We start from the raw sequence: 23,111 nt of genomic DNA, 5'->3' as shown, positions 1-23,111 counted from the left end.
CCATACAGTGTATACTGTTCTACTGTTTGTTCTTTTCACTTAATATATAGTGGACAACTTTCCACTTGAATATATGTATAGATCCAAGTAAGTTTTTAAAAAATTATTGCATTTATAATACTGAACCATAATTTCTTTAACTAGTCTGGAGAGGCCTTCTTCTACCTAAGTTATTAGTGACTTTTAAAAAGGTTTGGCTGGCACGGGAGTTCCCTGGTGGCCTACTGGTTAGGATTCTGGGCTTTCACTGTTGTGGCCTGGGTTCAGTCCCTGGTCAGGGAAGTGAGATCCTGCAAGCCATGTGGTGTGGCCAGAAAAAATAAAGTAAAAATTAAAAAAATAAAAATAAAAAGGTTTGGCTGGTACTGGGAACATAAATTGGCATAATCTTCCTTGAGAGCAATTTGACAGTTTGTGTCAGATTCTTTAGTTATTTTTTTACCTAGAAATTCCATTTTTAGGAATTTATTATAAGAAAACAATCAAGGAAGAGGGAAACCCAGGTGAAGTAGGAAATGGTAATTCCTTAGGTGTCACTCTTCCTTTGGAGTCCCCTTTGAAGCAGTATAGTGCCTTCATATGGGACTGGGTGCAGTCGGAGGACTGCTACAGATCATATCGTTAGGTTAGGACTTAGAGGAAAGAAAAGTTGCGTGTTTTCCTTGGGTGATTACTTTTTTTTTTAAGATTTATTTATTTTTTATTTATTTATTTTTTTGGCTGCGTGTGGTATACTGGATCTTTCGTTGTGGTACATGGGCTCTTCGTTGCAGCATGTGGGTTTTCTCTCTCTAGGTGAGGCGCACGAGCTCAGTAGTTGTGGCACACGGACTTAGTTGCCCCGAGGCATGTGGGATCTTAGTTTCCTGACCAGGGATCAAACCTGCGTCCCCTGCATTGTAAGGTGGATTCTTTACCAGTGGACCAGCAGGGAAGTCCCTGGGTGATTACTTTTATCTGAACTAGTTCAGGACTTTTTCCTACACTGGGGATAGTTACATTTATTCCTATACTGGAAACTATAATGTGCTCTTATAAAACCAGCCATCTCAAATATTTATAAACTCCAATTAAGTCCTGTAAAAACCTGTCCAGCACATGCATGTTGGAATATAGAAGCTCAGAATAATAACTCTTCTTGCGAGAGATATATTAGAGCTTTTAGAATTGTCTAAATAGTTTCTTTTTATTCCTAATGTTTATTGTTTCTGTGGATTTGTAAATAGTTGCTCTATTTCCCACCCTCCACTCTGCCCAGGGTAATCTTTATAAATCTGTGGGGACTTGGGAAAAAAACATTCTCTCTTAAGTTGTAGTACACAGCTTACATTGTTTTTTTTTGTTTTTTTTGTTTTTTGTGGTACGCGGGCCTCTCACTATTGTGGCCTCTCCTGTTGCGGGGCACAGGCTCCGGACACGCAGGCTCAGCGGCCATGGCTCACGGGCCCAGCCGCTCCGCGGCACGTGGGATCCTCCCGGACCAGGGCACAAACCCGTGTCCCCTGCATCGGCAGGCGGACTCTCAACCACTGCGTCACCAGGGAAGCCCTGCAGCTTACATTGTTTTAAGGTGTCATGTTATTTGGTCTCCTTATTTTGGAGATGTGGCAACTCAGGTATATTGTCCTTAGTTGTCTTCTGCAGTGATTAACAGTTCTGAAATAGGAAAATTTTAAAAGCTTTGGAAATTTTATATAGCATTTCTTGCAACAGAAATAGAAGGAAAGGGGCTTGTGCTTTTATTTTACTCTTAAACTTATAAGAGGACAAGAGAGAATAGAAAAGAAATATGTTTGAGGCCAAACCACCAACAATTTGGAAGAAATTTTAAAATTTTAATTTTAGAAGTAGCAAATAAGGGAGTTCCCTGGTGGTCCAGTGGTTAGGACTGAGTGCTTTCACTGCCAGGGCTCGGGTTCAATCCCCAGTAGGGGTACTAAGATCCAGCAAGCCGTGCAGTGTGGCAAAAAAAAAAAAAAAAAAAAAAAAAAAAAAAAAAAAAAAAAAAAAAAAAAAAAAAAAAAAGTAGCAGGTAAGGATAAGCAGCATAAATAAAACAAAATAAAAATCTTCTCTAATCCTACTACCACAAGATAAAATGCTAACATTTTACTATATATTTGTTGTCTAGGATTTAAAATCTTAATTGTATTTTTTTTCTGAGTGTTGACTAAGAATTTTTTTATTCTAGTATAGTTGATTTACAGTGTTGTGTTAGTTTCAGGTGTACAGCAAAGTGCTACAGAAAAAGAATATATATATATATATATATATATATATATATATATACATACATACATTCTTTTTAAAATTCTTTTCCATTACAGGTTATTAAAAGATACTGAGTATAGTTCCCTGTGCCATACTGTAGGTCCTTGTTGGTTATCTGTTTTATATATAGTATGTGTACATATTAATTCCAAACTCCTAATTTATCCTTAGTGTATGTATTATATATACTGCTTTGTAATGTGCTTTTTAAAAAATTAAAAGTTTAAATCCATATGCAACACATGAGTACCTTCAACTTGTGGATTGTGAACATTTTTAAATGTTAAATGATATATATGCATCTATATCAGTGCTATTCAAACTGTGGTCCACAGATGGCTGATGTGAATACTTTCATACTAGTCTGTAATGAGATAAGTACAGAAATGAAGCATGTTTAGAAACTTTTATAGCAATTGGACATTGTAATTTTATATTTGTAAAACCTAGTAATGAAAATTATGGGCTTATGTATTTTTTATCTCACTTTTCTAGTAATTCATTTTTATTGTATTTTATAAAAGTAGTGGTCCGTGATGGATTGGAATTTAAGAAAAAAGAAAAACTTGTCCTTTACCACAGATAGTTCGAGATGTGCTGAGCTATATAATTTTTAATAGCTGCAGAATTCTGTTGTAATCTGGGTGGGCTATAATTTATTTCACCAGTTCCCTTTTGTGGGAAATTTGAGTTTCTGATTATCTTTGTGTATGCAAAGATATGTGTGCATGTTCTTTAGAGGCATCTGGGGAAGAATGCGTAAAGCTTAAAGCTTCTTATCTGTATTTTGTCCATTCCAGGTTTCAGCCGTTCCACAGAGCTCCGGCAGTCATGGGCCCACCATAGCAGCAGTTCATAGCAGCCATCATCACCCAACAGCTGTGCAGCCCCATGGAGGCCAGGTGGTCCAGAGTCATGCTCATCCAGCTCCACCAGTTGCACCAGTGCAGGGACAGCAGCAGTTTCAGAGGCTCAAGGTGGTATTCAACTCCTTCCATTTCTCTCTTAGCAAGTAACATTGGCTTCAGCCTATTGGTAGTGGTGTAACAACTTTTAACAGTAGACTGGGGGGGTTGAATCACAAGAAGTTTTACTTTGTTTTTGTTTTGAAACCTACTTAGATTTCCTGTCTTAGCACCAGTGCCTGATCCAGAAAATACATTCAAGAAATGTTTTTGGAATGTATGAATGCATGGTATTCAAACGTTCCAGGACTGAGGGGCTATCTTCATATGAAATAAAGTCCATTTTTTGGATGCCGCCTTCTGAACTCTTAGTTCTTAGCGTGGAATAAGGTTTTATTAACATACACATAGTTGGCTACAGTCCTGTATAGTTAATGGGCCTGGTATTATGGTTTAATCTTTTTATTCTTGTTTATGACTAGCTAAATTGGCTGGGATCATCAAGTCCATCCTTAGTAAAACACATGCTCCTTTGGGGGAACCTTTATGAAGTTTGGGAAAGGCTGTTATTGTGAATGAAGTGTCAGTGTTTTCATCTGATCTGCTGAGTATATGCTGTAGGTTTTCACCACTTTGAAATTCATGAGGCATCTGTGGAGAAGTGAAGCCCAGCTAACCTTCTCTCTCTGTTGAGTGTTACTTTTCAAAACGTGTGATTGTGGTAACAAGTTTTCCAGATTTCATTTTCTTCTAGTTTTACATTTGTATAAAATTTAGAATCTAGTGCAAGAAATATAAAATTAAAGAACTATAAAGAGATAAGATGTTGGATCTTTGTTTGGTCATACCAGGCTAATTATATCAAGTAGCTTGTAAGTAGGAATGAACAGTATATCCTTGAAGTATATATTTGTGTAGCAAATATTTCGGCCCGCTCTTTTCCTTGATACTTGATCTAGTTCTCCCTGACTCCTGCCCTCATTGGTTTGGGTTCTCGGGAACTTTAATATTGGCCTATGGAAATTAAATGTTACATAAATAAAAAGCACACCAAAGCTAAGCTATATAGAGGGATTTTGTAAAAATTTACTCTGTCTATATTAACTTAAGTAATTAAGAATTGATTATACATAAGCATAGTTCTTAAAGAGAGTACAAATTATTTGGGCCTGTAACTTTACTCTGGGCTCTGTCTTTGGGAAAATATTTGTAAGTTATATTGATGTTTCCCTTAAAACATTTTTACTCTCTGCTTGTAGAGTGATGGCTGTGTACCAAAATGTATTATTGCTATGGACTTAGCACTTCACCAAGTCCTGAAAATATTTTTTTTTAAGTTGGTTTGGTGTGACAATTCCATATTAATACTGTATCCAGCAGTTAATGCCTTAATGTTGCAAAAGAGCTTATAAACTTACTGTTAAACTAACAGAAATATATATTTATTTCTATATCCCTTTTCCAGTCAGTCCTATCAAAGGTATAAGACCTATTTTATTCTCTTTCCTCACTTGTGTATAAGTATATAGAGTGTGCTTTGTATGTTTTACGGAAGCTGTCAAGGAAGCATGAAAGGGCTTTAGAGTTGGGGTTATAGAGTGAGTCAGGTAGAGTTAGGTCTTCTTGCTCTGTTCTTTTAGTTACAAGCTCTTGAATGTGATTCCTGGGCATAATAACTTGTTGAATTTCCTTTCTGATGAGGAGAGGTAAAATGCTTTCTTGTGCCTCCATGTAATTTCATTCAGTATTCTCACATTGCTTGCCATTTTTGGATCAGTCTTAAAATGCTTTATAAGCATTTGAATCAACTTCAGTAAATCATTTATATTCTATAATAAGGAAGTGTTCAGTGAGAATACTTAGGTTATTTCAAGCATCAACATTGTCTATACTTTCTTTGTCTTTGGCAGATTGATGACAAGGAAGATTTGAATAATTTGAGGCATGTTTGGTGTGATTTAGTTATTTGTTGAATGCCAGTAGCATACATATTTGGCACATATTTAGCAAGTCCTCTTTACAGTTGTTTGTGTTTGTCTCCCCAACAAGATTGTGGACTTTAGGAGGTTAGGGACCTTACTGATAAACGCCTGTTGAAGTGAGCCAGGAAAATTGATCAGCAGAATCTGAGCCTCCCCAAGTGCCTCCTTAAACTTGCAGCTTTCAAATGACTAGTTCCAAGTTGTTTTTTTCTAAGCTGTGATTCCTAGAACGTATATGTGCTTTTATAAAGAGTTGTACTACACTTCAGGTAACTAGAGGATTTCCTCACCATTCTTACATGCAGGTTTCTATTTATAATGTAGGTGTCGTGCTGGCTTTTTTAAGTGTAGTGTTATTTTATAACTAATATTTAAACAGTGGTTCATTATGACCTGTACCTTTTTCTTCCAAACACACACACATCACATGTAATTTCCTTCCTTCAGGTTTCAGCACTTTTTCCGTCTGTGTATTAATTATGTTATACCATAGAGTGCTTTTTTTTGTTTTTAATTTTTTGTGTATTTGTTTATTTTTGATAACTCCTCTGTTGTGACTGTGAATGCTATTCTTAAATATCTTCCATAGTCTTTGTTTCTTCTGCAAACTTAGTGAGTTTTAAGTTCCATCAATTTGGTCATTAATGAACCATTTCAGTATGGAAAATTCTGAATATGAATTAAATAGTCCATTGAATTTCAACAAAAATTGTCAAGTTATTTCTAAACTACCAAAAGACCAACCATCAAATGAGTGGGTATTGACCAAGTATACACTCTGTTCTCTAGCAACACTGAAATGCTCTGATTAACCATGGCCATAGTGGAAGTTTGGGTAACTCTTGGAATACTGTTTAATGGCTTATTTGAACATAAATGTTCTATTTCACGATATATCACAGGAGTAGTGCTTATCAAATCAGATGTTTACTTGTGAAACTTTCCTAAACTTGATGTTTTATATAATTAAAAATAATTCCAGAGTATGTAAGGTACACCTAGTAGGCAGTTCCCTTGGATATCTCCTGAGTAACTAAAACTTAAGCTGTCCTAAATCACATTCATAACTTCCTAGCCTTTCAAACTTGTTCCGCTTTGTGAATGCCCAAATAATTTATAATTTAGTGAATGCTCCCTCTCCCTTATCTCCCATGTCCAATCAGTCAGTCCCCAAACCCTGTTACTTCTATCTCCTAAAAAGGTTTTGAATCTGTCCATTTCTCTCTTTTCCTTTGGTCAGTACTATAATTTATGTTCAATTCATGTTCACACACGAGTTAGCCTTACACAATGACTGGTTTTACCTCCTTTTAATCTATTCTGCCTTGCACCAACCCGTTCTCAACACTGTAACCAAATTGAGTACACTAAAGTGCAGATGATAAAAATCTAAATTGCTTTTTAAAAAATTATTTATTTATTTTTGGCTGCGTTGGGTCTTCTTTGCTGCGTGTGGGCTTTTTCTAGTTGTGGCGAGCGGGGGCTGCTCTTCGTTGTGTGGGCTTCTCATTGCGGTGGCTTCTCTTGTCGTAGAGCATGGGCTCCAGGCGCATGGGCTTCAGTAGTTGTGGCATGTGGGCTTCAGTAGCTGTGGCTCGCTGGCTCTAGAGCACAGGCTCAGTAGTTGTGGCGCACAGGCTTAGTTGCTCCACAGCATGTGGGATCTTCCCAGACCAGGGCTCAGACCCATGTCCTCTGCATTGGCAGGCGGATTCTTAACCACTGCGCCACCAGGGAAAACCTAAATTGCTTTTTAACAAGATTTACAAGACCTTTCAGGGTCTAGGTCCTGCATCCTCTCCTGTGTTATCTCTTGTCACTCTTCGTACCACCATTTCTCCTTTTCACCACAGATCCTCTAGCCAAACTGAACTGTTTTCAGTTTTCCAAATGTACCAGATGGTGTCCAGTCTGGGATGCTGCTTCCTCTGACTTTCTTCGTGGGTCTTCACTTTTGCTAACTAGTACTCATCCTTAGGACTTGGTTTAGACACCACTTTTCGGGGAAGCCCTCCCTATGTCCCCATAGGGTTTTTTTTTTTTAGTGTGTGGAGGGGTGCCCTTCCCATGTGCTCTCTGGGCATTCGGTGATTGCCTACTTGCCCCACTGTGTTATGATTCTCAACTGGATGTGAAATGAATTTCTGTAGAGCAGGGACCGTGGCTTATTTGTCATACTCCTTAGTACCTCACATTGGGCCTGGCCTGGCATGTTGTTGCTGCTTAGTAGATATTTGTGAAATGAATAAATGAACGAATAAGTGAATGATGTATTAATGTGACTGTTCTTCACTAATAATGCTATGCACAATTATCCAAAACAAGGCTTCAGATTTTATGAGTTGATTTTTATTTTAAGCTTGAGTTTTATTACTGGTAACATACTAATTTTTAATAGTTTTATGTATATTTACTATATATTTCTATTTCATTTACTATGCTGATTTTATTTAAGCATAAATCATTTTTTAAAAAATAATTCTTGACTTTCTTTTTATAACCTTGAGATTTATCCCTGCCTCAGGTGGAGGATGCACTATCCTATCTTGACCAAGTGAAGCTGCAATTTGGTAGTCAGCCTCAGGTCTACAATGATTTCCTTGACATCATGAAGGAATTTAAATCTCAGAGGTAAAAGATATACATGGTTGTACTCAAGCTTTGTGCTTGTTATGTTGATTTTGGAAGGAGGATATAGCTTATTCTTATCTGCTGAAAGATAAAGGATGCTCTTTTGGGGGGGTGTATGCTTTTATTTTCATGGGTCGTGCTTTTATATACTGCTTTATGAAAATTGCAGGCCCTAGACCTTCGTTTTCTGCATACTGGTAAATTTTCCTTAGTACTTCACCTCAATCAGGGAAGTAAACTGGTAATGATTAGGCTACTTGCTTTTTGGATTGATTTAAGATACACTAATATTGTGGCATGTTCAGTATTATAAAAGAGTAACTGGTCTGAACAATGTAGATAGATACATTATGATTTATACTGGTGTATCAGAGGTTGTATCTTCCATGGGAATTGAAGTTTTAGACTTACTGCCTGAGTATCTGCTTGATAGGACTGTTACCATGCGTGATTGTATATTCTGTTTAAATTGTGACCAAGCCTCTTTGATTATGAAGCTAAATGACTTTGGAATTTCAGAGTTCTTTGTGTGTTGTTAATTTTGTAATATTCAGGTTGATTTTTAGTTTCCTGTGTAGAGAACCTAGTGGAATGTGATTTTTTTCTTGCTAGGGTGCTTGTTAAGCTTGCCACGTTAATATTTGTTTTTCCATCAGCATCGACACTCCAGGAGTGATTAGTCGTGTGTCCCAGCTGTTCAAAGGCCACCCTGACTTGATCATGGGCTTCAATACCTTCTTGCCTCCTGGCTACAAGATTGAGGTGCAAACCAATGACATGGTGAATGTGACAACTCCTGGCCAGGTTCATCAGATTCCAACCCATGGCATCCAGCCCCAGCCTCAACCACCACCCCAACATCCTTCCCAGCCTTCAGCCCAGTCAGCCCCAGCTCCTGCCCAGCCAGCTCCTCAGCCCCCACCTGCCAAAGTCAGCAAGGTGAGCACTTGGAAAACTCTGCACTGTGTGAAATCCATCCCTAGAAAGCACCCTCCTTTGACATTTTCCCTTAGTATAAGACTTAGATAGATCACACAAGTTAAAATTTCATCGGAGGAGATGCAGTAGTCGCATCCCTATAAAGTGGTTCACATTTACATACCACATATTTATGTATCTGTTTAAATCAACACAACAACCTACAAGGACTCTTTTGTCCCCAACTTCTGCTTTTTGAACCATGAGCGTTCCAACAGATGGCAGCTTTGTGTAGTAGTACTTGGATAGCACAGGCAGAAATGGTCATCTTATGATCAGATTACACTGTTTTCCGCACGGTCATCATTTTACAAAAGTTACTCCATTTACCAGATTAGGTTGTATCAAGCTAAGCAGAAGATCTTGTTGATGACGATGATGATGGGGTGTTCTTAGTCTAGAAATGTATTGATACAGTAGTCACTAATCACATATGTCTATATTTAAATTTAAATTAATTAAAATAAATTTTGTTTTTTCATTTGCACCAGCTACATTTCAAATGCTCAGTAGCCTCATGTGGCTAGTGGCTATTGTGCAGGATAGTGCAAATAAGGAGCATTTCCATCACCTCAGAGTTTTCTATTGGGCAGAGCTGGTTTAGAAGACTTTTTTTTTATGTGAAGTTAACTGCAGCAGTTGAATTCTTTTTTGATATTAAAGATCTATGTAGAATGAGGGGTTTTTTTCCTATTCTATTTGCACCTGTTCAGCAAGTGAGCTTAAACATTGCATATGAAAATTCTTCCTTGTAGTTGGAGACATAGCCCACTTTTAAGGTTGTGTTTAGAAAACTGGAGACTGGAATTTTTGTATTAGAATGTGTGAACCCTCTACACTTCCCACCCCTACCCAGTGTGATTTGAGTTGGGCTAAAGTGGCCTAGCCAGAGTGAATAAAGTATTATATATGTTGATCAGACACCTTGTTTCTCTTTACTTTAACCTTTCTTTCATATGTTAAACCATCTGTGTTCCTGAGGAGAATAACGACTTTTTCCTTTTAGCCTTCCCAACTACAAGCACATACTCCAGCCAGTCAGCAGACTCCCCCACTCCCACCATATGCGTCCCCACGTTCTCCACCTGTCCAGCCTCATACACCAGTGACAATCTCGTTGGGAACAGCCCCGCCCTTGCAGAACAATCAACCTGTGGAGTTTAACCATGCCATCAACTATGTCAATAAGATCAAGAACAGGTTCCAGGGCCAACCAGACATCTACAAAGCGTTCCTGGAGATTTTGCACACATATCAGGTAAGACAGTTGCCCTTTCAACCTGTCTTAACCAGGTTGCCCTCCGGGGACGGCTAGTCCAAGAAGACTTGAATAACCATTATTGTGTCCACTGATTCTTACTGGAAATTAACCAGTTAGAAACTGTGATGTGTGTTTATAAAGCCAGTGTGATTTACCTGACTTTAATTGCCTTGTAGCAGCCGGTCAGGATTTTTAAAGTCACTGCTCTGTGAAATGAATGCTTATGTATCTGGAAAGTTTAAAGAATGATTTGGGTAATATAGTTAACCTACAATAGAAGGAGGAATTTCTCTAATATTTTGTGTTTTATCAGTTGGTAGTGGTCCCCTGAGCATTCACATATACTGCCCTGGTTTTCAAAAGGAATTGTCAGCCACCATCTTCCACTCCTTTCTCAACTTCAAAGTTTGAAGCCAAAACAGGTGCTGAGAACATAGACTTTCCTCTTAAATGCAGCCCAAATAGATAACATACAAAGCCCCTACCAGACATCTCAGAAAGTGTGCAAAAGTGAGTCACTCAAAACAGTGGCCTTCTAATATGATCTCTTCCCATTTGCAATTTCCCATCAGAAAGAGCAGCGGAATGCCAAGGAAGCTGGAGGAAACTACACTCCAGCATTGACTGAGCAGGAGGTGTATGCCCAGGTGGCTCGTCTTTTTAAAAATCAGGAAGATCTGTTGTCAGAGTTTGGACAGTTCCTACCAGATGCCAACAGCTCTGTGGTAAGTTTTATTTAGAACTACACTGTTGAGAATGGTTATCTTAGATAAGTTAGGAAGCTGGAATCAGGAGACTTTTTCTAAATGAAACTTACTTACTTTAATAAGAGCATTCATCTCTTTCATGTGTCTTAATTAGCTTTTAAGCAAAACAACTGCTGAGAAGGTCGATTCTGTGAGAAATGACCATGGAGGCACCGTGAAGAAACCTCAACTGAACAACAAGCCGCAGAGGCCCAGCCAGAATGGCTGCCAGATCCGCAGGCACTCTGGAACGGGAGCCACCCCTCCAGTGAAGGTAAGAAGGGCGCAGCTGCTCATTTTGACTTTGCGGGGCAATACTAGTGGACAGTGCTCTAAGGGTTGACAGTTGGATCCTGGGTATTGGGAGTTAGTTGGTGTATGTCACAGAAACTCAATGCAAAGCTTTTTATCTGGCTTGTGAAGGAATGTTAGAATAGTGCTAATTGCTCAGATTACTGTACTTTTGAGTTCTTACTGGTTTTCTTTATATTTTCCCTATTCTTTGTTGGTAGCTCGAATCTGTTTTTTTTTGTTTCCTGCCAAGGGTTTCTGAGACTTAATTAATTTTTCCTGCCTTGTGCTAAGAAAGAAGATTTTTAAGTTTGATAATTGTTTCCTAAACAAGTCGGTAGTCTCTGAGGTCCTCTTGTGAGTAAAGCACATATGGTTTGTGGGATCTCTGGTCTAGAGGCCTATCCTGTCCATGGTTCTTTGTTGGGTTGCCAGATCTTATCTATATCATCTTAATCTCCAAGGAAGGACCTTTGGGCTGCAGCGGAGGGCAGGAGTCTTCAACTCCTGTTAGTGACCTATCATGTGATGTTTCTTGTTAGAGTAAACACTGATGGTCTGCCTACAGAAAGCTGAGCCCACTCCCTTCCTCTTTGACGTGGGGCAGCTGTGCTAGGGAGCGGGCTAGGTGTAGATATTGAATGTTGCTTCAGTGAATCCTAAAGCTGTATATAACACTGAAGAGACGTGTTGGTAGAATTTAGTTAAAAAATAGCAAAAGCTAGTGGAATTTCTTATGGTAAGAAGTGACTGGTAAATAAGCAAATAACCACAAAGACTGACCTATTAGGTGTTGTTGACACTTTTGAAGTACTATTGAAGAACTATTTTTCAGTGTTTATAATGGTTTCTCCTTTTGAAAGCAAGTTGAACATAGTAATAGGTTATATTTCTTCACTTTAGTAAGAAGTGTTACAGGAGTAGCAGGAATCAGGTCAGCAGATACAGGCCAATGTTAGTCTCCTCCCACACTGGATTACCCACAGGTGGAAACCCTATATTGGGAGATTAGGATTCCCTATCTACCTTCTCCTCATGCAGTGTAAGCAGAGGCTATGGCTCCTAAGAGAGTGTACTCCAACGTGGCAAAGGTAAATGTGCTGCTTCTCCAAACATTTGTGCATTTCTTCACAGGTAGTTGAGAGGTGGCTTTTTTAAAGTAAAATTTTTGCCTGGTAGTTACGTATGGCCCATTCATATGCTTTGAAAGAGCAATCTTAAGTTGGTCTGAGTGGATATTACTCACAAGGTGGTTATTCCTCCTGTTAGGAAAATAAACTGTTTTTTTTTCATGAATTTTTAAATTGAACGATTAAAAGGTAAAGGTTAAAGATTGATTTCTGTGTATTCCAGATATTTTTACAGCCTCTTCTGCCTCCACAGCTAGGAAGACAAGGCAATGGCGTTAGGTTCCAAAGAAAGTTACTTTTGGCCCGTGGAAAAAAGTGAGGATGTTAATTCTAACGTCACAGTAATGCTGTGACCATTTATAGAGAGAGTATTTGGGAAGTAGAATGATCTGTGAACCTCTGGAAAAAAAACTGACAGGCAATTTAAAATAGAGAATCTAAAATAGAGGAGTGGAAATTTTTTAGGATGTAAAGCAAGTCAGTGGCTTGAATTCTCTCATTTGTTGCAAATTAGTAATCAGTGGTGGTCCGTGATGGAACCTTAGAACAGAGACGAAAATAAAATTGAGAGGGAATTCCCTGGTGGTCCAGTGGTTAGGACTCTGCTCTCTCACTGTCAGGGGCCCAGGTTCAATCCCTGGTTGGGGAACTAAGATCCCATAAAGCCAAGAGGCTCAGCCAAAAAAAACAAAAAGAAGAAAATAAAACCCAGAGAAACCCTATGCTTTGAATCTTACATGTTTGTGTTTTTCCTTTTTTGCAGAAGAAACCCAAACTGCTCAGCCTCAAGGATTCTTCTATGGCAGATGCCAGCAAACATGGTGTAGGAACAGAATCATTATTTTTTGATAAGGTGAGTAATGAGTGAATTGGATTTAAAATTAGCTACTAATGCCAAAAGAAAATCACCCTGTCCCCAAGAAGATTTTGTTTTAGAGGCATCAAGCTGATTAGGACTTTCTACTTTTTAATACAGGTTTCAAATTGTAGGTCCTTTCAGTCTATGAGAACTATTAGCACAGCTGGAGAAATGGTAGCATTGTTTGCTTCAGTTTTGTGAAGTAGTTGCAGCAAAATACAGCATTTGCTGTGGTGGAAGAAAGCTTTAAAAGAAATGCATGATATTACTCTCAAAAGATATCTGGGGGCTTCCCTGGCGCAGTGGTTGAGAGTCCGCCTGCCGATGCAGGGGACACGGGTTCGTGCCCCGGTCCGGGAAGATCCCACATGCCGCGGAGTGGATGGGCCCGTGAGCCATGGCCGCTGAGCCTGCGCGTCCGGAGCCTGTGCTCTGCAACGGGAGAGGCCACAACAGTGAGAGGCCCGCGTACCGCAAAAAAAAAAAAAAAAAAAAAAAAAAAAAGATATCTGGAACTCCCTGCTGTAGCTCTCCAGATCTGTATAGTGGGGAGTGTCAGTGCACCAGTTGTTGAGGACTTAAGATGACTTTTAACCTTCTGATTGCTTGTGATACTTATTTGTGGTATCGCATATTGGGTTCATGGGAATTCTGATTTAACTGTATGTTTTCAGAGCTCCCCAGGTGATTCTAATGAGCAGCCAGAGTTGAGATTACTGGTCTGAACGGTGTTGTGTGGTATGTGCCTGACTTCCTCCTTGGAGTCAACTTGATTAGCATGCTACTTTCATCATGGTAGCTGGCAAACATCAAGACTTCTCACTGGCAGGAACCAGCCTGCATTGATCTGGTGGTGACTTAACCTGTCTTGCACCTCTGGGTTTGTTTTCTTGTTTTGTTTTTTTTTTTGCGGTACGCGGGCCTCTCACTGTTGTGGCCTCTCCCGTTGCGGAGCACAGGCTCCGGACGCACAGGCTCAGCGGCCATGTTTCACGGGCCCAGCCGCTCCGCAGCACGTGGGATCCTCCCGGACTGGGGCACGAACCCGTGTCCCCTGCATCAGCAGGCCGACTCTCAACCACTGCGCCACCAGGGAAGCCCCTCACCTCTGTGTTTTTGCAAAAGGGCAAATGATTTAGCATCTCCATGATTGGTGCCTCCCGATTGCTGTCTGCCTGTGTGAGCTGTGCTGCAAAACAGTTAAGCATCCCTGGCTCTGACTTGAACCATTTCTGAGGGCAGCCCGGGCATTTGGTGCTTTTGACACAAATGTAGAAGTCCAGGTCACAACCAACAAATGGTATGGAAAGGGTGAGGGACAGGGGACCGAGTAAGTTAATTTTTAAAAGAGTGGTGGTATTTTATTTGGTCATTTTTGAAGTACTTATTTCTTAGAGATACATACTGAAGTGTGTGTAGATGAAAAGTCTGGAGTTTGCTTTAAAGTTCAGTGGTGGGGGAAATGGGCATAGATGAAACAAAATTTACTATGTATTGATCATTGCGGCTGGGTGAGTACAAGAGGTTCGTTAGACTATTCTGTCTGCTTTTGTATATGTTTACAAGTTAATAAAAATTAAAAGTAAATATTCGTCATTTGCTCTGAAGGTACACATTCGGTATAGTGTCTACTGATTGATCGTTATGAAAAGTATATGGGAGCCTGGAGAAGGGGTTTTTGATAAACCGCTTGGTGTGATGTGAGGGTCTCCACCCCCCACAATACTAAGTACATATCTATATATGAAATTAAAGTCCAGATTGCTCATCTAGCCAGGCTAGTATTACTTTGTCTATGCCATTTTTTTTAGCATTTTGGATATTAAAATTCTCAGTATTATAAATGGAGAAAGGAAAAGAATCAGGTCAGAGGACAAAAAGTACCTTATTTTAAAAGGTCATTATTCAAGATTACCAGAGTTCGAAAAGAGTGTTGTCAAAGATTCCTTCTGTACATACCTGTTAGGAGAGGCAATAAAAGCTTGGGTAACTCTGATATGGTCCAGAGAATCAGGCATGTGAGACGGTGAATGTCTTCTTTACTCCAGGATCTCTTTTTCAGAATTTTTATTATGGAAAACTTTAAACATGTGAAATTAAAGTGAACAGTAAAGTGACTCCTCATGCCACCGCCGTCCAACCTCAGCAGTTCTCAACTCCTAGCCGGTGTACTTGTTTCATGTGTACTCCTATACTCTTATTTGGGGACAAATCTCAGATAATGTGTTATTTCATCCATAAGTATTTTACTGTTTCCTTTTTAAATGATACCTTTTTTCAAGCATAAGCATTAACACATCTAAGAAAACCAACATTGATTCCTTAATATTGTCAAATACAGTTCAAATTTCCCCAGTCTTTTAAAAGCAATCCAGGATCTCTTGATTCCTTGCTTAATTATTTTTCTTTCGGCTGTCTCCATAAGGTCCGAAAGGCTCTGCGGAGTGCAGAGGCCTATGAAAATTTCCTGCGCTGTCTTGTTATCTTTAACCAGGAGGTGATCTCTCGGGCGGAGCTTGTGCAGTTAGTCTCTCCGTTCCTGGGGTAAGTGGAGTCAGGAGCTTAGCCCTGATGTGTGATATGGAGGTGAAATAAAACTTAGTTTGTGGGAGTATGTGATAGGCAAAATTAATTTGATTGTGGTGGGTCAGTTGACTCATAAAATGTTGGTGTCAAGAGACTCCTCTGGGAAGTCTTCTATTTCAACTTTGGAGATGAAAAAATAGGCAGAGAGGGCATTGGCCAAGGCTAGTGGTCTCCTGATCCCCTGACCAATGTTGGAGGTTTTATAGAGACCAATCTCTTCCAGGGTTCTAGAATCTTGACTTTGACAACCTAAGAATTATCTGAACATTGAAGCAATATTCCTGATTAGAAAATGGCTCGTTATTGCCTGGTACAGTTCTTCCATCACCACCTTAATTGGTCTTAGAGCACTCTATAAGAAAAGGAGAAGCCAGATATTCAGAAGCACTGCTTCTTAGGCAGGAAATAATAATTGTCATTGGAATTTGTCCAATGGTAGTAGAGTTCTGAGCCAACACCAGATAGTGGTAGTCACACCTCAGGATTACTGCATCATGCTTCTAATTGCTCACCAATTTTTGGTTTGATTCTTCAGGAAATTCCCAGAATTGTTTAATTGGTTTAAAAACTTTCTGGGCTATAAGGAGTCTGTACATCTGGAAACCTTTCCAAAGGAACGAGCCACAGAGGGCATTGCCATGGAGATAGATTATGCCTCTTGTAAACGGTTGGGCTCCAGCTATCGGGCCCTACCAAAGAGTTACCAGCAGCCCAAGTGTACAGGACGGACTCCTCTCTGTAAAGAGGTAAGGCCTTCCTGAGAAAGGATCAGCCCTGAATCCGCAGCTTCCTCCAGAAGGGAGTGGTACCTGGGATGGAGGATTTACATGAATGAGGAAATCAAAATGCTTTTCTGTCTTTTTTCAAAAGAAAATGTTTTATACCTTTATTGAGAGCCTTTTTCTTACTATCTTTTTAAACTTGCTGAAGGTGAAAATTGTAATGTTAACTGTTTCTTCCCTCCCCTAAAATGTTGGCTTTTTTATTGAGAACGCTGAATCACCTGAAAACTTTGTTACACTTTTGTTTCCATTTCTCTTCTTTTACCCAAAGGTTTTAAATGATACCTGGGTTTCCTTCCCCTCCTGGTCTGAGGACTCCACCTTTGTTAGTTCCAAGAAAACTCAGTATGAAGAACATATCTATCGTTGTGAAGATGAACGTTTTGAGGTACAAGCTCCTTTATCATTTGAAATTTGGGGAAATGGGAGATTTGGAACAAGAGGATATCTTAAATACCTACCTGGGAGGGTTGGTTTTTTAACACAAAGGAGCGAGAGGCTCACGTTCTTCTGTGGTAAATGCTTATCGTATTTACCATGTTTTACGACTTTGTCAAATATATTATTAATATTTTTATGACAAATGTGACTTACCCTTTGTAACTGAAATTATCCATTGATGGCTGAATAATACTCTTTTGAATTTTCAATAGCGTTTTAAAGGTTATTTTGTCTACATGGTATATAAAATCAGTATCTTAAGACCTAGTGGGCTTTCTTGCAGTTGTTTTAAATTATTTATCTTAAAGTGTGTATTATTTTTAGCAGGTATCTTAAAATGGTTAGCAAACCAGCTCTCCTGTGAGAACTGGAACTCCTCTTTCATATTTCTGATATTGATTTGGCTCCATTTGAAAGAAAGTTGAGTTAGGGACTTTATTTTAAAGTAGTTGGGAAAGGAAGAGCTGGAGTGAAGAAATGAGCTGGTAGACAGCCCCAATACCAGGAGTGGGAGTACTGAAAATGGACTCAATTCTCAGTGTCTAGTTCACTGATAGCAACAAAAATGGAATGTTAACTGTGTCTTGAGAGGTAAAATTACGTGCATCCTATTTAATGTATTTATTATAACCAACTGCCCCTGCTCATTCATATGGATGGGAGATATTTTGCTCCTTTTTTCATCCATACTGATTTAGCTCTCTGCCAGTTATCCCCCTTCACACTTGCTTCATCTGTTTCTGGCATGTTTTGAATGAAGAGCCCCATGTTGCTTGGCCACTGGCAGGCAGTTGGCCATCTCTGCCCCAGGGTCTATGAGGAGCTTCAACCATTTGCAGAAAACTCAATCGTGACAGATGTTAACTTCTATAGAAAGTTTTATCAAGCTAAAGAAAGCATTTCTTTTTTACCTGTGTTTAGTAAGTTTAGAAGATGTGTGAGAAAGCAGAGACTGGCCTCTGTTTTTGACAGGATATTCCTATTCTTGACTAGTGTGCCTGCAAATGAGAGGCAATAGCCTCATTTCCCACTTGTTATTACAGAAGTTAAGACGCAAGAAATGTGTGTGTGTGCACATGCACATGCTTAGGATTGGATGGGATGGACTAGTTTGAATCCTTTATACATCAGGATAGGTTAACATTCCTGCAATACAGACAACCCCCAAATCTCAGTGGCTTAAAAAAATAGATTTATTTCTTCATCATACTACATGTGCATGATGTTTAGCAGGAGATTCTGCTCATCAGAATTACTTGGGGACCTAGGCTGACAGAGTGCCACCATCTTAAACAGTGCCAGTGACTAGAGGGAAAAAGCTCAGATGGATCTTGCACCCTTAAATGCTCTAGCCTAGAGGTAATAGACATTACTTTGACTCACCTGTGCAAAACTCATTTGCTAGAACTAGTTGCATGGCCCTATCTAATCACAAGGGAGCCAGGAAGTTCAATCCATCATTTATCCATAACTGGGGAAAAGTGGGGGGACGACCAGAAATATTTGACAAAATGACTGCCGTAGTCCTGAAACTACAAAAATTAGGAAACACACAGACATTTGGTCATAGACCCTTGAGACTGCTCATTTATTTCATTTTCTCTTTCTCATCTGGAGAATTTTGTGTTAAGCCTTGGAAAAAAGTTAACTCAAAGGTTGCTAGTCATATCCTTAACCAGGTCAGGTCTAAGCCCTTGCCAGAAAATAAAATGCCAGAAATTCAGTAAGAATTTAAATGGTTACCCACAGATAGGACATTGAAGTCCATAAGGAATGATAGCCACTGCTCTTATTATTACTAGATGTGGAACAAGGCTCTTAAATATTTAAACATTTCAAGTAACCCTGAAAAACCTTACTCATGAGACTGATAGGTAATCTTGAATGGTCTTTTTGGGATTTCGTTGTAGTGGTTGTTATTGTTTGTAACATCTTAGTAATTCATGAAAGTTCAGGGGAAAGTGTCTGTAAGGTTGCCTCCTATTAGGTCCCTCTGGTGTGGGGGCCGGGGGCCAGTAGTCCTAAGTAAAGCACACTGGTGGTGGTACAAGTATTAACTACCACTTAGCCATCATTTATTGGATGTTTGTTGCGTGCCTGGCATCGTGCTAAATCCTTTACATGGATCGTACTGTTAAATCCAGAAAACAACCTTATGAGAGTAGGTGGTGTTATCCCTGTTTGACCTATAAGGACACAGAGTTTTATATGGCTATGGTATGGCAGAGCCAGGGTTCAAATCCAAGGAGTTTGACTTCTTCTACCTTATACGCCTGACAGCTATTCTGTTCTGGTTGGGGTCCTGAAGATACTTTGTCTTTTTCTTTAGCTTGATGTAGTTTTAGAGACTAATCTGGCAACGATCCGGGTTCTGGAAGCAATACAGAAGAAGCTTTCCCGCTTGTCTGCTGAGGAACAAGCCAAATTTCGCTTGGACAACACCCTCGGGGGCACATCAGAAGTCATCCATCGAAAAGCCCTCCAAAGGATATATGCTGATAAAGCAGCTGACATCATTGATGGTCTGAGGAAGAACCCCTCCATTGCCGTCCCAATTGTCCTTAAAAGGTACCTGAGTGAATATGCCCTTCATGCTTCAGTGTGCTTCTTGACAGACGTAGTGTCCCATTAAATAAGATTCTCCTTTTCGACTTTGTTATCCCATGAGACCTCCATTTCTCCCCAACCCTGGTTGTAGGAAATCAGGTGGAGTGTGGGGTAGTGGAGCTTCCTGATGGGGTTCTTTGTAGCCAGCAGTAGAGAACAAACCTTTAAAGTCCATAGTGGAATGCTCTGTGTGTTTGAGGTGATATTTTAAAATAGAGAAAAGAACAAAGAAGAAAACAGCCACCCATGTTCCTGCCACTCAGTACTAACCAATGTTCACATCTTTGTTTTTTAATAAGAAAAATCATGTTGTCTTTGTAAAATTGATATGTGTTATTAAAAAAGACTTAGCTTACCATTTTTACCAAGAATGTCTTCTTTCTCCTAACAAAACTTTAGCCTGAGGTATAGAGGGGCTGTTGAACCCACCTAAGGCTAGGTATCAAGGAGGAGGCCAGGGCTGAGCCCCAGGCTCCTCCAAGCACATGGCACTCTGTACTACACTATGAATCCCAGCTAAGATTCATAGGGGCCTCCGTCTGTATCACCTGGTGAAAACTTAACCTGCTGCACAATGCACAAGTGCCCAGATTTTATTGTTCCTCCCTAGTCTTCTCCTCAAGAGCTGGCACAAGCTGTTCCTCTCCCTGCCAGTAGCATGTAACTTCTGTCTTTGAGGTGGAGGATATTCTTCAGTTCTAGTGCCGGTTTTGATTTTACTCTCCTCTCTTCTAGAGTGTCAGTGTCAGTTGTTCTCATTAGAACTTCCAAACTGTGGCCAGAGGAACGTCATTGTGCAAGTTCTCTGCTCTTAGACTTTTGCATTTACATTAGCATAATAAACGTTCCCAGAAGTTCTGTAGCAAAGAAACTTGTTTCACTTTGTTTTAGCTGGCCAAGGAAGAGAACCTCCTTTTCTAGGGTATTCTGTGGAATGTTGTTTGAGAAATCACTATTCTTGGCAAGATTTCTGACTTTGGGACAAATTACTTCCCCAAAGTAAGTCTTGAATGAGTAAATTTCTCATGTATCAGAGTTCAAGACTGGTTTGAATAAAATTTACCCCAAAGTTGCCAACGGTTTTGGCAGATCTGCTATATCTTTTGACCTTTGAAATAAAATAAACCTGACACATTTCTTGCTTCTAAACCCTTATGAGATTAGGTGCTGTTACCCCTATTTTACTGATAAAGAGACAGTCTTGTATGGCTAATATGGCAGAGCCAGGATTCCAGTATGACTCCCTACCTTAAAATTCCCTCATCTCGATTCCCATGTCTTGTTTTTCCACCTTCCACTCCACTAGGTTGAAGATGAAAGAGGAAGAATGGCGAGAAGCTCAGAGAGGCTTTAACAAGGTGTGGAGAGAGCAAAATGAGAAATACTACTTGAAATCTCTGGACCACCAAGGCATCAACTTTAAACAAAATGACACCAAGGTCCTGAGGTCGAAGAGCTTACTCAACGAGATTGAGAGTATCTATGATGAGGTGAGCTGGAGGTCTCTACATCTGTGCGACGTCCGCAGTCTGTATGTTCAGCATAGCTTTGACTGCTGCAGATTACCTTTGTTATACGAATGTGAGACCCTCCAAAACTTGTTGATTCTTGCTTCATAGCATAGACTTCTAGTCCCGATTCTACCATTTTAAATCTAAGCCTCACTAAGCTGTTTTACTAGTTTCCCATCCTGGTTTCAGTTCATGCCCACTACCCCCCTCTCCCACTTCTCTCCCTATCTGTTTCATTCCAACAGTACCTTATATTCCTTCATGTAGCTCATCTCAACTTCCCACAGCTTAAAATACTATCATTGATCCCCAGACTTTTTTTTTTTTTTTTTGGCCGCACCGTGTGGCTTGTGGGATTTTAGTTCCTCGAAGTTGGGCCCTCCACACTGAGAGTGTGGAGTCCTAACCAGTGGACCGCCAGAGAACTCCCCCTAGACTCTTCCTAATCCTTGTTTATTCGGCATCCTTACCAGGATTATATAGAGTACTGGGAGCTAGGATACAGAAATGAATAAGAAATTAATCCTGCTTTCTTTGAGCTCACAGTCTTAGGGGATGGATAGAAACAAATACAGTGTGATTGAGAATTCCTAGAAGTGGTGTGATCTTGAATTTGAAAAAACTTTGTATTATGAAACTATCAAACATACACAAAAGGGGAGAGAATAGTAAAATGAGCTCTTACATAAACTTAATCACCTCTATTTTGCCAATTTTGTTATTATCTGCCACCTTCCACACTCCCACCCCAGAAGGATTTTAAAGTAAATCCTAGACTTCATATCGTATCCTCCATAAATACTAATCCGGAATTTTAAAAGATGGTCCCAGTTCTGTCCCGTTGTCTCTTATAAGTCTTCAATGTCTGGAAGGCACCGATCATTTTGGTATCAAACCACATCTTGCAGATTATCTTTTTGTTTCTGGAAGTTTTGGATTAGAAAATAATGGCCACTGTGGTTAATAGAAAGTACTGCTGGTGTAGTCTCATAGGTCTGTTTGTTGTTCGTGTAGGTACGTCGCGTAATACTTTGTCTCTCTCTCCTGTTAGAGGCAAGAGCAGGCTACGGAAGAAAATGCTGGTGTACCTGTTGGGCCACACCTCTCACTTGCCTACGAAGACAAACAGATTCTGGAAGATGCTGCTGCTCTGATTATCCACCATGTGAAGAGGCAGACAGGCATTCAGAAGGAGGACAAATATAAAATCAAGCAAATCATGCATCATTTTATTCCAGATCTGCTCTTTGCTCAGAGAGGTGATCTCTCGGATGTAGAGGAAGAGGAAGAAGAAGAGATGGATGTAGATGAAGCCACAGGGGCGGCTAAGAAGCACAATGGTGTTGGGGGCAGTCCCCCTAAGTCCAAGCTACTGTTCAGTAACACAGCAGCTCAGAAGTTAAGAGGGATGGATGAAGTTTACAACCTCTTCTATGTTAATAATAACTGGTATATCTTTATGCGACTGCACCAGATACTCTGCTTGAGGCTGCTGCGGATTTGTTCCCAAGCTGAACGGCAAATTGAAGAAGAAAACCGAGAGAGAGAGTGGGAACGGGAAGTGTTGGGAATAAAGCGAGACAAGAGTGACAGCCCCGCCATCCAGCTACGTCTCAAAGAACCTAGTGAGTGCTTAGATTGTCAGTCTACAGAAGATGTGAGGGGTTGGGGACCTCAGGGCCTAGTTAGACTCAGGACTGCTTTCTTTTATACATAGAGCACAGAGGCTGGCTAGGTTCAAATCCTAGCACCGCAATTTACTGGTTGTGTGACCTTGCTTAAATTCTGTGAACCTGTTTACCTGTAAAATGGAGGTACTACTTGTCTCTTGGGGTTGTTGGGACAATTGGAGAAAATATGCGAAGCACCCTGTGCACTGCTTGGATCATGGACACTCAGTAGCTGGTACTATGGACACCAGGGAAGTGGGTGTCAGTTACTGTCAGTTTCCCAAATGGCAGATCTCTGGGTTATTGCAAAGTGTTTGAAAGGACAGAGACGTGACTCAAACATCATAGTTGGTTTCATTCCATGACAGAACATAAATTCCTAGTTGTTCATGCCTGAGACAGATGCAAAAGAGGAGATGGGGACTCGAGATGGTTTGAGACAGCAGAACAGGCAGAGCAG

General features: G+C 40.0%; 1 protein-coding gene and 1 non-coding gene across 2 annotated transcripts in view; both read left to right on the top strand.

Annotated features, from left to right (window-relative positions):
- SIN3A (SIN3 transcription regulator family member A) overlaps positions 1-23,111 on the top strand; it is a 64,460-nt gene that overhangs the window by 20,313 nt on the left and 21,036 nt on the right. Inside the window, exons 3-15 of the mRNA XM_007446703.1 lie at positions 3,072-3,248; positions 7,683-7,789; positions 8,446-8,728; positions 9,774-10,025; positions 10,601-10,753; positions 10,890-11,048; positions 12,959-13,048; positions 15,480-15,598; positions 16,176-16,386; positions 16,694-16,810; positions 19,193-19,431; positions 20,777-20,960; positions 22,033-22,606. Of these exons, the coding sequence (XP_007446765.1) occupies positions 3,072-3,248; positions 7,683-7,789; positions 8,446-8,728; positions 9,774-10,025; positions 10,601-10,753; positions 10,890-11,048; positions 12,959-13,048; positions 15,480-15,598; positions 16,176-16,386; positions 16,694-16,810; positions 19,193-19,431; positions 20,777-20,960; positions 22,033-22,606 (2,665 nt within the window). The remainder of the gene's footprint in view (positions 1-3,071; positions 3,249-7,682; positions 7,790-8,445; positions 8,729-9,773; positions 10,026-10,600; positions 10,754-10,889; positions 11,049-12,958; positions 13,049-15,479; positions 15,599-16,175; positions 16,387-16,693; positions 16,811-19,192; positions 19,432-20,776; positions 20,961-22,032; positions 22,607-23,111) is intronic.
- TRNAE-CUC (transfer RNA glutamic acid (anticodon CUC)) lies at positions 12,772-12,844 on the top strand. The gene has a single exon. It is a non-coding gene; the product is annotated as a tRNA-Glu (tRNA).

The sequence above is a fragment of the Lipotes vexillifer genome, unplaced genomic scaffold, assembly GCF_000442215.2.
Source record: "Lipotes vexillifer unplaced genomic scaffold, Lipotes_vexillifer_v1.1 scaffold242, whole genome shotgun sequence".
Taxonomy (NCBI): domain Eukaryota; kingdom Metazoa; phylum Chordata; class Mammalia; order Artiodactyla; family Lipotidae; genus Lipotes; species Lipotes vexillifer.
This window is presented reverse-complemented; position numbering and strand designations above follow the sequence as displayed.